Source organism: Gossypium raimondii, chromosome 8 (assembly GCF_025698545.1).
Source record: "Gossypium raimondii isolate GPD5lz chromosome 8, ASM2569854v1, whole genome shotgun sequence".
NCBI classification, from domain to species: Eukaryota; Viridiplantae; Streptophyta; class Magnoliopsida; order Malvales; family Malvaceae; genus Gossypium; species Gossypium raimondii.
This window is the reverse complement of record NC_068572.1, coordinates 43,364,761-43,379,281: the sequence shown is the minus strand read 5'-3', so window position 1 is coordinate 43,379,281 and position 14,521 is coordinate 43,364,761. Positions and strand designations below refer to the sequence as shown.

General features: G+C 34.0%; 1 protein-coding gene across 1 annotated transcript; it reads left to right on the top strand.

The window, feature by feature from the left end:
* The first annotated feature begins 564 nt into the window (after positions 1-564).
* On the top strand, positions 565-2,939 carry LOC105791538 (uncharacterized). The gene is made up of 3 exons (XM_012619630.2): positions 565-1,319; positions 1,406-1,955; positions 2,532-2,939. Exons 1-3 carry the CDS (start codon positions 670-672, stop codon positions 2,676-2,678), a joined length of 1,347 nt encoding a protein of 448 aa, XP_012475084.1. The 5' UTR covers positions 565-669; the 3' UTR covers positions 2,679-2,939.
* Positions 2,940-14,521: the final 11,582 nt, after the last annotated feature.

Below are 14,521 nucleotides of genomic sequence, written 5' to 3'. Positions count from 1 at the left end.
TGCGATACGGTGCGGTGCGTTTAGCTTTTTGTCTCACGCTACAATATTGATGCAATACCTAATCTCACCGCCATTACTGTTTTTACATTAACCGCAGTTAAATACATCGCTCATCTAAATCCACTCTACGTCAACACCTGTATCAATTTCAACATTAGATATTAGTTCAAACTTGATATAAAACATATTTAAAAATTAAAACAAGTGGATTAAACTGTAAACAACTTTGCACCTACATTTATGAATAATTTGAATATGATATGTTAAAATATAAGAAAGTTATTTTGTTAACATGTGTGATCCAAATTGTCCATATGATAAATAAATATATTTATAATTTGAACTATGTAATTAAATATGTTCCACATCATATTTGAATTGATTTTTAATATCTAAGCTAATGACTAAGGTGATACAAGAATTTGGTTGATACAATATTGATACTTTAAAGATTCAATTAAAATGTTTTGAAGTTTGGGATCAATTTAAAATTTATATTATAAATTGAGGCCCTCTTATAATTAAACTTTTTTGCCTTTTCTTTTAAGGATTCTCCCTTACAGATGGACTACTCGGGAAATTAGGTTTATAATCAGGATCCCAACCCTAGTTTCTCCCTTTCCCCTGATCCCCAAATTTTCCTCTTGAAATCACGGACACGTACCTGTTATGGAAGATCATCAAATCAGCGGAGACGATATAGACATGAAGGACCTGAACCCAAGGCAGTTACAGCTGTTCGTTAAACTTCTCAATGGTGAAACTTTGTCGCTCCAATTCCCGACCCTTCAAGTCCAAGTCAGCGATGTCAAGCACCGAATTCAGGAATTTACCCAAATCCCTTTCAATTTCCAGCGACTGATTCGCGGCCATCAACTCAAGGACGATTCGGTGATTTCCCACTCCAACGCTACCCTCAACCTTTCCCTCCGGCTCCTCGGTGGCAAAGGAGGTTTCGGGTCGCTGCTGCGTGGCGCAGCCACAAAAGCCGGGCAGAAAAAGACAAGCAATTTCGAGGCGTGCCGAGACATGAGCGGAAGGAGGCTAAGGCATGTGAATGCTGAGAAGAGGTTGGAGGAGTGGAAAGCGGAGGAAGAACAGAGAAAGTTGGAGAAGATCGCGGAAGACTTCATAAAGAAGAAAGCAAAAACTGGGAAAAAAGGAGTTGGAGATGGAGAGGCCGAGAAGTATGTAGCGAAGTACAGAGAGCAGTCGGCGAGGTGCGTGGCAGTGGTTGAAGAGTCCGTTAGGGCGGCGTGCCAAAATGGAAAACGGAAGACAGTGCCTGGAGGAGCTGACCCCAAAAGATTGAAGATTTGGTAAGTTTTTAAGCTCTTTTGATTTGCCGTTAATAAGGTTGGTATTGATATATAGATTGTTGACTTATTTTTGTTTGCTTATATAGGATGGGAAAGAGGAAAGTGGATGAGAGTGATAGTGACAGTGATTATAGCAGTGAGGATGAAGATAATGAGGAAAATGAGAAATCTGTAATTTTGAACAATGGGAATCATTCAGATTCTAGTAAGGGAGCTGAGGGGAGTTCTGGTTCAGTTTTGGGGGGAAAACAGGATATAGACTTTTCAAGTGGAGTCTCAAGTGATACTGGTTCTGAGGAAGAGAAGGAGGTTGTTCTGCATGGAAGCTCGGAATCTTGTGAAGATGTTAATGCCATGGTTGAAGCAGATGTGATTGCTGGGAGTGAAGCAGCTCATCCTGAGATGCCAGAACAAAATGGAACTAAAACTGAAAATCAAGAGGAAATAGTTAGTCAATGTCTCAGTGCTGATCCGGTTGCGGAAAATGGAGTTGGAAGTGAATTGATTGATGAAGTCAATTGTTCTTCTATCCTAAAACCAGAAGTTCACAAAGACGCATTAGTTTCAAATGTTAATGCTACAGAACCAGAAAATCCATTGAACTTTGATGATTTTTATTCTTCTGCAGAGATGGAGGTATGGCTGCTCACTTGAAGTTCTTTTCCTATTTCCTACGCTTAGCTGATTTTGAGTGCTTGTTTATTTCCTTTTTTTATCATTAAAGTTTGTAGATATAGAATTTTAGATGGTTTGAAAGACATTGTTTATAAACTTGCTAACAAATAAATCCGAACTATTTGGCTGTCTTTGCACTCTAGCCCTTGTTATTCTCACCCTTATATAGAGATTGATACCATTGATGCATCTAGGAGGTGGAAGAAGTGATAAAACTTTCGGTCTCTCACCCTTTTTACTTTAGTTTGTTGTTGCAATTTTATTAAATGCTTTCCTTTAGCTTAAAGCTTAAATCCTGCCATAGCTGTTTGATGTTATTTAGACAGTGTCTTCGTGTTGATGTTAAAAAAGTAGTTGGATGATATAAACTAGAGAATTCAAGAAAAGATACCATGGAATGAAGTTAAAAATGGCATATGCATTAAATTGTCATGGACCACATGGTGATGCTGTTGCCTTTATAATGCTCAATGTTGATTCAGAACTAACTAATTTATCTTTTATTTTTTTGGGCAAACTAATTTATCATTTCTAAAGGTTCTTGGATTGGAGCGGTTGAAATCTGAACTACAGTCACGTGGGCTAAAATGTGGGGGTACTTTGCAAGAGCGAGCTGCTCGTCTGTTCCTGCTAAAATCTACCGCTTTAGATAAGCTTCCAAAGAAGCTGCTTGCGAAGAAGTGAAAAGCTATGTGGTAGGCTAAGGCTTCATATCACCTCATAGTGTATTGCTAAGGAGTGCTCCTTTTTGTCAAATAGAGAAATGTATATATTTCTTACGTTTCTGTTCAATATTGTATAAATTGGTTCTTGTAAGCTGAAACTCTGTTAGCTATGAGGGGATATTAACTAATGGTCTCTGTAAGTTACACTTCGCCTAAACTGAATTTTGAGATTTGTGGAATGATAATGGTGATAAGAATGTAGTTCGTTAGCTTATAGAAACCCCAGTTCTTTGCTTTCTTGTCTATTCTTTTGATAAAATGGAATATTTCTGGTCTCAATATATTTGGAATGGTTTACGATAAGATGCAATCGGAACTTCAATTTCATAAAAAATAATAATAACTCATTTTAACTTTTCTTTTAATTTTTTTGTTTTGTTTATTCCTTAAATCAAATCACTCCAAAATAAATAAAAAAATTAAATTTGTTAACTTTACTAATATGACATACAAGTAGATTGTCATGTATATGTTACGTTAGTAATTAATTAATCAATCGTTAATATGACATTCACATTGCAATACATATATATATGCTATGTCAGAAAGTTAAACAAACATTAACTTTTGCATTCAATTTGAGATAATTTGACAAATAATGCAAATTTAATGTCTAGAAAAGACAAAAAATAAATAAATATAAAGTAAAAATGATTTTTTATAAAATTAGATGATCAAATAAGTCATTATCCCTTACAATAATTATTAAGATATAAAAACATGTACCTTAAATTAAAGGTGTTCATGGGTTAAGTCCTAAAAAAAATTTAGATCTATTTGATAGGCTTGGGCCCAGTTAGACTTGAAAAATAGACTTAAAATTTTGCTCAAGCTTAGCACAGTTAAAACTACTAAAACTTGGGTCCACCTCGGCCCACTCATATTAAAATTTTTTATATTATTTTTATATAAAAAGAATTAGAATACATAATACATTAAAAAAACTAAAAATATTTTAAAATTTTAAAAAAATCTTTATACTTAAATAACACTAAGATACTTGCAATTTAATAAGTAAATGCCTCTAAAATAATAACAAAATTAACAATAAAACAATAGTTGTACAAAATCAAAACAATAACAATATAACAGTTAAATGAAGTAAAACAATAGGAAAACAACAACAAATATATATATATATATATATATTGCAAATTTAAGTCTTGCTCAGACAAAAAAATCTTATCCGAGGTTCGACCCGTTTTCTAAACGGGCTTTATTATTATTTTTTACTTAAGTTCATTTTTCGAACCTCATTTTTACTCAAACACTTTTATTTTTCGAGCTGACCTTCAACCTGACCCATAAATTGGTATACCTTAAATTCTCCATTTTCAATAATTTCACTTTTCACGGTCATTTTTGAAGTTTTGATAGTTTAATCTTCATTTTTTTTTGTCCTCTATTACAAAGGACTGTAAAATTAATTTTTATGTGATTAAAAACTAGTAGTAACAGTAAATTAGTTACCATAATGGTAAATATTATTTTTAATAAATAAAAGTTATCAACAATGATAGTATTTTTCTAGTTCACTTGTACTAATTATATAAATAAATACTCTATTACTTTATAATATAAAAATAAATTTATGCAATCATTTATTTGGTAATCTGCAAAATAAATAACAAAATGAAATAATGAAAAAGGTAATTTAAAGGAACAAGTGAATACCATTAGCTTTCGAAGGAGGAAGGAATAACCAAAACCTAAAAAGCGTAGGGGGAAATACAAGGTTGAGATGGAAATGGAAAATCACAATGGAGGGGTAAAGGTCAATGAGAAAGATTGAGAGACTCTGGAGTTTGTTTCAAAACAACTCTTCAATCCAGTTTAAGGTGCTAACCACATCTCATTGGAGCCAACTGGTCATCTAAAGGCGGTCTAAAAGTTTTGTTGACGTAGCTTAAAAAGAGAAGAATGTGTTCAAATAGTGGAACAAAGAATCTCTGAGCGGGTTAATGGATATTTATTTGGAGTTCTTGAAGGCAATATCTGTTGGGGAAGAAGGCAATAGAATTAGGTTTTTTACAAGGGCCAACTAAGAACTTTTTTAGGGTCTAAATAAAATTATAAAATTTTGAGTTGAAAGTTAAAAATATTGTGTTAAAAATATTTAAATTAAATGAATTATTTTTTAGAGTTTATCAAAATTTAAAGTTTTTTTTATTTAACTAAAGGCTTAAATTTAATATTTTCCTTATTCGACGGTTTTATACTTCAATTCTAGGCTATTTTACTTATCTAACCTAAAAAAATTAATATTTATTAAAATAACCCTGGTTCAAAAATATTCACCAAAATGACCTGAAATGAACAGTAAGTTTAGGTTTTGGAAACCCAATGGCCGGCACCACCTTGTGTTTTGGCCCCATCATTACTTGATGATTGTGTCAGGATTTAAAAATTGAATTTTTTGAGTTTGGGACATGAATGGTTGGCACCAGGGTATTTTTTAAAAATTGTATCATACTAGTATACAAAAATACCAGTATCTGAAAAAAAAAAGGTTTTGGCCATGTAACAGATGGCACCAGAGTCATTTAAAAAAAATTGGGTGCTGAGTACATTTTTCGAGTCCTAAGGCACTTTTTTTTTTTACTTTGGGGCACTGATGGTAGGCACCAGAGTTATTTTTAAAAAAAAAAATTGGTGCTGGCCATCCACCAAGCACATTTTTCGGGTCCTAAGGCACCTTTTTTTAACTTTGGGATACTGATGGCTGGCACCACCTTTTTCAGGTCCCAAAAATTATTTTTCTTTTTGGTTTTGGGACACCAATGGTCGGCACCAATTTTATCAAATTAAAAAATTTATTTATTTTATTTTGGAACACTGATAGCCAGCATCAAATATTAAAAAATTAGTTTTCTTAATTTTGGGAATCAAATGACCGGCATCAAATTTATCAGATATATATATAGGTGTTTTGTCTTCTATTTGAATTTTTGTTTGCTTTTTTGTTTGCTTTTTTAGTTGAAAATCGAGATTAAAAATATCAGTTTTTTCTTTGTTGAGAAGGAAGCAAAATTTTTTTAAGATGGGTTCCTAGATTTTGTTTGTTTATGTTCATTTCGATGGAGAAATGATAAATACAATTGAAGAAGGCTGTGTATTTCAAAGTCGAAAAAAATAGGAATGAGATTCAACAAGCGTGTTTCACTAGCGAATTTAAAACAAAAAATCAGGACAAAGATAACAACCCATTACGGGAAGCAAATGTTGAGAATGTTTTACAAATTTTCGGTTTCAACAGATCCGCTCAAGTTCTCAAAAATGGAGCTTGATGATGATGATGATGATCTAGAACAATGATAGCAATTTATTGCCCCTTGAGATAGATAATCCTAGCTCGATTGAGTTGTTCGCGGAGATAGATAAACAGGATCCTATTCAAGTTGTAATTCCAGCAAGCCAGCATTCTGGAATTGATTTTGATCTTAACGTCTCTTAGGAAGATCAGTCGGGTTGTGGACGATCAATGCCAACTCCTGAAAATCCAAAAACCGGTGGATGTTCGTATAACATGTAACACCCATTACCCGTATTCGACACCGAAATAGGGTACGAGGCATTATCAGAACACATACACTTGTAAACGTATTGAACCAAGTTATAAAATTTCATCTAAATTAAAACTTTCAAATTATTAACATGCTTTTATAATTCTTCACAATATATCCTCAAAATATTATATTCATAATAAATAGGGCCTACGAGACCCGATACATACTCATGCAATTCAATGTTTCATTTCTTTTTATTCAATTCACAATTTCTCATGCTCACAATTCAAATCCTATCACTAGCAATTTCCATTTAATTCACGTACAATTCACTATTAGTAAGTTCAATACTAATACGTATTTACCATTTAACTCAACGTTTATCGATTATACCATTCATTAACACATTTATGAAATTCTCAATTTTGCAATGAAAATATCACTTTAGCTTAAATAACAACATCAATTAAACTCATCATCCCCTTTTTCGTCATTTTTCACTTCAAATATGAACTTACTATTTCATTATCTTTCCACACCCATTTCCTATGCATATCACACAAGACATAAGCATATCATTCAACCATAGTCGCAAGCTAATGCATTTAAACATAATTCCTTTTTGGAATTAACCACGTGATAAACAATTTCACTAGAGATTACATAATTTAAACCTTACCACCCCTGTCATGATCACAAGCATATTTCCATTTAGGCACTTACCATCTCAATGCATAACTTATAAGTTTAACGTGGCATAATCCAACCACAACTTGGCCAAAGCCTAAGCATGTACACCAAATATGTTAACCAAATAAACATATAGCATAAGCATTATAAGCATAGATGAGCACAACATTTGTTCATGTATCAAACTTACCAACATGTGTTAATTCATAAACCATTCATGACATTACCTCAAGCCATATCATATTCCAAATATACCATACACACATACTATGAAACTTTACTTTCTCACATGAGCTTAAACCATGACCAATCATGCTCAAATATAAACATCATTTCTATTTCATCGTTTATCAATCATAATCGAGCATATGACCAATTATACACAAATCATTCATATATTTTCCAATTTTCCTCTTCCCCCTCTCCATTCCACATCCTTAATGTGTATAACACGCTTAAACAACATTATCCATACTTTCACTATTTTCCTGTATGTAAATTCAAACTGTCTGTCTGAGTCAGAGTCACTAATTTATTTATATCTCGAGATACCGAGCTCCAAATTAAGATCCGTTAATTTTTCCTGAAACTAGACTCATATATATTCTTACCATAAAATTTTCAGAATTTTTTTCTTAGCCAATAAGTACAGTTTATTCTTTAAAGTTTCTCCTGTTTCACTGCTTGACAGTTCTGACCTTTCTTTACTAAAAATTAATTATTTCATAGTACAGAATTTGGATAATATTCTCATTTGTTTCTTTTGAAAATAGACTCATTCAAGATTCTAAACATATGAATTTTATCTCATAATTATTTTTTTAAAATTTTTAATGATTTTCCAAATTCAGAACAGGGGATTTCGAAATCATTCTAGCCCCGTCTCACTAAAATTCAAATATCTCATAATATAAAACTCGTTTGCTTGCTCTGTCTCTTTTATGTGAAAATAGACTCATTCATATTTAATTTAATATCTTATTCACTCTCTAATTAGATTTCCATCATTTTTGGTGATTTTTCAAATTCACACAACTGCTGCTGTCCAAAACTATTTTGTTGCTAAATTTACTCTTTCATAATTTCACTTACTCCATTGCATCTTACCGACGGTTTGATCAAATATCAAGCACATTGTTCATAAATTTTCACACTTATACCTGCACTCATTCATCATATAGTCATATTCAATTACACTTAGTCAATTTCCCGATGAACACTTCGGAATAATAACAGATATACAGTGGATCAGCACATAGCACCACCCTTATAGTCAATGATACTCGATGGAATCAGCACATAGCAACCACCTTCATAATCAATAGTACCCATTGGAATCAGCACACAACAACTACCTTTATAATCAATGATACCCAGTGGAATCAGCACACAACAACCACCTTTATAACCAATGGTACCCGGTACACATAGTAGCCTGCACATAGTACTACATACGTGACCATTACTATCTCTTTCACATATGGCCTGCACATAGCCCGTGCCACACATGTGATCATTATTGTCACTTCATTCGTATTTTTTCTATCCCGGAGGTTCAACCGGGAAATTTCTCACTTTTTTTTTCACTGATCAAAGTCAATTTCTCGTCTTTCTTGATTTATAATAACACATTTAACTTACTTAACACTCACATTATTCAATTTAGTCCAAAAATCACATTTGGCAAAAATTACATTTTTGCCCCTACAGTTTCACAAAATTATAATTTTTCCCCTAGGCTCGTAAAATAATTTTTATTCAATTTCCTTGCATTTTAGGCCTAGCCAAACCATTTTCATAACTATAGCAGTCTACAATTCTCACTTATTCATACACTTGTGACATATTTTATAACTTTTACAAATTAATTCTTTTAGGCATTTTCATCGAAAATCACTTAGTAAAAGACATTCATCACACTCCAAACATTCATATTCTTCCATAAAACATCAAAATACATGCATATCATTCATGGCTAAATTTTTAAATACAAACCCTAGTTCAAAATAATGGTAAAAATAGGTAAATTTGTTACGAGGATTTCAAAAACGTAAAAATATTAAAAATGAGACTAGAACGGACTTACAATCGAGCTTGGAAGCTTGAAAAACCCTAGCCATGGTTTCTCCATGCAATTTTCGGCCTAGGGGTTGAAGATGGACAAAAATTGGCTTTTAATTTTGTTTTTAATTCATTTTAATAACTAAATGACCAAAATGACCTTAATGAAAAACTTTGGAAACATAGCTAACCATGTCCATTTTTGTCCACCAACTTAAACAATGGTATAATTACCATATAAGGACCTCCAATTTAAAATTTCATAACAATTGGACACCTCTAACATGTAGATCTCAACTTTTTCACTTTTTACAATTTAGTCCTTTTGACTAAATTGAGTGCCTAAACGTCAAAATTTTCGAACGAAATTTTCATGAAATCATTTTGTGAAATCTTAGGCCATAAAAATATAATAAAAACAAATTTTATCCTCGTCAGATTTGTTGTCCCGAAACCACTGTTCCGACTAGGTCTAAAATCGGGCTGTTACATAACAACCCAAACTTGTGTACTCGTCTAGATATCCACCCAGAGGTGTTGGCCACCATAGAAGATGGTGATGAAGGGTCCGATAATGATGACCAGTCCCACCGGGATCCCAACGATGATTTCAGTGACCCCGATTTGGATGGCGTCCCTAAGATATAGACGAGGAAGGCCCGGTGGAGGGTGAAAATGCAAACCCCCATTTGGCCGAGAACACGGGCCCTTGTATATTCATAAGAAATAATCTAGGGTTCTTTATGACTGACGTAGATCCTGATGCAACTCTAGCACGCGAGTTCTCAAAATATACAAACATTGTGCCGGCTTACCTACTTGATGATGAGTTCGACGATGAAGAGTTGTTCGTAGGACAACAATTCGATAACAAGAAAGACTGTTTACATGCTATAAAACAACTCAGCTTGAAGTTAGGTGTGGACTATAAAGTAATAAAGTCGAAGCAGTCTTTGTACGTAGGAGAATGTTGGAAAGCCTCAAGCGGGTGTAACTGGTGTGTTCGAGCCGCGTTAATGCAGCAGACACAGATGTGGATGATAAGAAAACTAGAAGGTCCACACACATGCACTTCTGCTAGTATGTCGTAAGACCATCGAAAGTTAGATGCAAAAACTATATACAACTGCATCATCCCTTGGTGAAAGAGTCGCCCACTATTCAAATGCCAGTCCTTATTACGGACATGAAAACTCGATTCAAGTATAAAGTGTCGTACCAAAAGGCATGGTGGGCGAAACAAATGGTGATGCGAGAGTTGTATGGTGACTGGGATGCGTCATACAATGAGCTTCAATGGTAGATAACCGGGATACGAGAGTATGTGCCCGGGACAATAACTGATTTGCAAACATTATCGTACAAAGGCCCAGAAAGGGAGATACCATCGAGGAAACGAGTTTTTCATTGATTGTTTTAGACGTTCAAGCTGTGTGTTAGGGTCTTCCCTCACTGCAAGCCGATGGTTCAGGTGGACGGGACCTGGTTGTACAAAAAATACATGCAAATACTCCTGATTGCTGTTGTACAAGACGACAACCAAAATGTACTTCCAATTACTTTGGCCATCGTGGAGCGTAAGTGCTTCGAGTCTTGAGAAATGTTCCTCACAAATCTACGAAGGCACGTGGTCAGAAAAGACAACATTTGTCTTATATCAGACAGATCGAAGGGACTACTTACTGGGATAAGGCGATCGGGGGTTCTGTGGAGGTCTATTTATTACATCCGACACATCGCGACAAACTTCCACAGAGATTATAAGAATAAAGAATGAAAAAAACTCGTGTACATGGGTAAAAGATATTGTTTTTATTTATGTAAAAAATTCTTTTTTAAATTTTATCAGCCTATAAGTTTTTAAAATACTGATTCCAAATTGCATATGCAGCTCATGAGTTAGAACTGCAAAGATTCAAGCAAAGGTTCACGAGGCTTGAATCTCAGATGCCATCTTTACCAACAGATCTCTGAACATGGTTGGGTAGCATGGAGAACTAGCAATGGACTCAAAGTTATGATAAGGGGTTTCGGTATGGGTAGATGACGACCAACTTGGTAGAGGCAGTTAACTCTGTATTGAGGCGCACACGTCATCTACCAATTTCTGTTGTTTTCTCAGCAACATTCTATAGGTTGGCCATATTGATGCCTAGGATAAGGTTGGGACAAGCTAAGTAGATCGAAGCCGGGCACATGTACATTGAGGTTGTCTGAAAGGCCATGGTGGTAAATAGTCGAAAGGCGCAAACAATGGACGTAGAATTGTATTCGCACGACTTGGAAACTTTTCGAGTTCAAGAGTACATCGGTTGTTGCTCAAGTTTGCCATCTAGGTCATGCACAGTTGATTTGCAAAACAGGCGTTGCGAGTGTGGGATATTTTAGACTTTTCAATATCCGTGTGCGCATGTTCATACAGTGTGTGGGAGAGCAAACTTAAATGTTGAACAATTCATAGACGAGATCTACACGTTGCAACGCATATTGCGTATATGGGGGAACGAATTTCCTGTAATCCTCGATGTCTCAAATTGGGAAGTTCCACCGCCTACTTTCGAGATGGTGCTTGACCGTAGTCTTCGTAGACATCCTAAAGGTCGACGAGAATTCGAAATGAAATGGACGTCAGTCAAGCGGGCGAACCCAAACTTTGCATTGTGTGTCGAACATCCAGACAAAACCGATCAACTTGCCCACATCATGTCTATGTTTCCGGTCAATCGTCTCATAATTCTAGACTCGAAGATGACGAATGATGTATTATTGAACGCATGTTCTTCTAAAAACATTGTAAAAATATGAAAAAAACATATACAAATGATATTCTTTATTCAAATTATACAATTGATTAAATATAATAATTAATAAATATTTTTTCTTATTCCTAATTTAAAACACATTAAATTATAATACAATATACATGCATATTTAATTTAAAACACATTAAATATATTAATGCAACTGAATATCAAATAAAGTAAAAGGTGATATGAAAATGAAATTAAAATAGGGAATGAAATGAAAATAATTGGAATTATATTTAAAAAAGATATATGAGTATAATCTAAATGAGAAATTGAACTTTTTGATTGAAATCAAGCTAAAATGAAATTTAAATTTAATAGAAATTAAAGAAGGAAAAAAGAGATTGATTTGAGGTGACAGGCCTACCAAAAAGGTCTTTGAATGTCCAGCACCAAGGCCTGTCAGAGATGGCCTTACATTGGCCAGCACCAAGTTCAAGCCTGCTTACCAAGGCTTGACATGAGAAAAAGATAAAATATATAAATTAAAATTAAGTTTTTAATTAATAAGTGAATAAAGTGAAATGAATATGAAATGAAAATAAAATATGAAATGAATTTAAAATGAAACTAAAATATTAAATGAATATGAAATGAAAATAAAGTATAAATTGAAATGAAATAAATTACAATAAGACAAAAATTAATATGAAAAAAACGTAAATTAAAATGGAAAATGAAATAAATTTAAATGAAAAAAAAACAAATTTAGATGAAATGCAATGTGAAATGAAATGAGAAATGAAAATGAAATGAATTTAGAAATGAAAATTGAAAATTGAAATTGAAATGAAAAAAGAAAAATTTGACAAGACATGACAGTAAAGGCCTGTGTTAGGCTTGCAGCAGACCTGACAAATGGGCTTTCAGTGGCCGGCACCAGTAGATGACTTGGTAGGCACTAGGCCTGCTACGATGTGACTCAATAGGTCAAGCTTAAAAAAAACAAAAAAAAATGAAATGAGAAAATTTTTGAATTTAAATGAAATTTTAAATTTTGAAATAGAATGATAAATTGAAAAAAAAATTGAAATGAAACTACTTGTGATTAATATGAAAAAAATTGAATACTAGAAAAGAAATAAATTTAAATGGAAAAAATTAATGAAATGAAATGAATTTGTAATGATTATGAAATGAAATGAAAGTTTAAATGAAAATAAATTATAAATTGAAATGAAAACAAAAACTGAAATGAAAAAATAATTTAAATGAGACTACTTGTTATTAATGTGAAAAAAAATTGAAATGAGAAAAAATAAAATTGAAATGGAAAAAATAAAATTTAAATGAAATGAAATTTAAATGTAAATGTAAATGTAAATGAAATGAAATGAAATGAAATGAAATGGAAATGGAAATGGAAATGGAAATGAAATGAAAAAAAAAATTAAAAGGATGGGTCAGGGCCTGTGTCAGGCCTGCGTTAGCGTCAGGGCTAGTTAATACTGGCCAGGAATTGGTCGGCACTACGCCCATTCAGCCTTTCATTGGCCGACACTAGCAGGCTAGGCCTGCTGCGAAGTGACCCAATGGGTCAGTGCCTCAAACAATTTTTTTCTTTTTCTTTTTCCAATTTTACCCCTGTTCAGCCACTATGGTCCCCCACTATAAATGGGGTACTTCAACCTAAAACCCGATCACCACCACCGATAATTCCCGCTCACCGTCGACTGTCGCCGTTAACTATCGATCGTTTACCGCCGCCATTTTTTGTCGACCAACGACCGTCGATCACCTCCAAACATCTCCGACCATTGTCATTCACTGCCGACCACCACCGATCACTCGATGGATCCTAATCCTAATATTCTTTTAAATGACAACAACCACATTGCTAAAAATGTGAATAAGGTAAACGAGAAGAATAATGTCCCATTTAATTTGAAATACTATGATAAATTCTTTTTTAAACGAAAAATATAACATTCTATATTTACTATAAACTCAGGATCAGTACCGAATTGTGAGACCCCGGTTGCATGATCCCTATTATTTTTCCGATCGAAGAGTAATACCATATTTGAACATCGCAGGTTTTGGGGTAGCCGCGTACATTCAAATATCTGAGCTACGGGCTGATTTAATATTGGCCTTAGTTGAAAGATGGCACCTAGAGACACATACGTTCCACCTCCCGTGTGGGGAGGTAACTATTACACTGCAAGACGTAGCAGTCTAACTAGGGTTGCCTATAAATGGCGAAGCAGTGACCGAGCTTAGAAAGTGCTCGATCCGTGGGGCACTTGTGAGCGGTTACTTGGAAGAGTGCCCCTCAACGATGAGGAAGGACATTAACTAGTATTAAATTTACCTGGTTAAGAGAAAACTTCTAGCATCTACCAAGCAGTCTAACGCAGATGGACTTTATCTACGCTGCAAGATCGTTCATCCTGCAACTTATAGGTGGGATATTGTTGTCGGACGTCAATCAAAATAAATTCCACATCATGTATCTCCTTTTATTAGAGGATCTCGAGCTTGTCGGAAGATTTAGTTGGGGCTCTGCAGTATTAGCATGCTTATATTGTGAGCTTTGTCGTGCAACAAAGCTGTCTACGAAAACAATGGGTGATTGTTGCCTTCTACTGTAGTCTTGGGCGTTATACTAAATGCCATTTCTGGCATTAATGAGCCAACAATTGTATGTGTGGCCACTCGTGAACAGGTAAATAGATAGTTCAATTTTGTCATATGTTTTTTAATTTTATAGTATAGTATACTCATTTTTGCATGGA

What these genes read in the sequence shown, in the direction of transcription:
- LOC105791538 (XM_012619630.2), top strand. Translation starts at nt 670, where the DNA reads ATGGAAGATCATCAAATCAGCGGAGACGATATAGACATGAAGGACCTG. An exon ending in CCCAAAAGATTGAAGATTTG is followed by an intron (nt 1,320 to 1,405) that starts GTAAGTTTTTAA and finishes TTGCTTATATAG; the next exon opens with GATGGGAAAGAGGAAAGTGG. An exon ending in ATTCTTCTGCAGAGATGGAG is followed by an intron (nt 1,956 to 2,531) that starts GTATGGCTGCTC and finishes TCATTTCTAAAG; the next exon opens with GTTCTTGGATTGGAGCGGTT.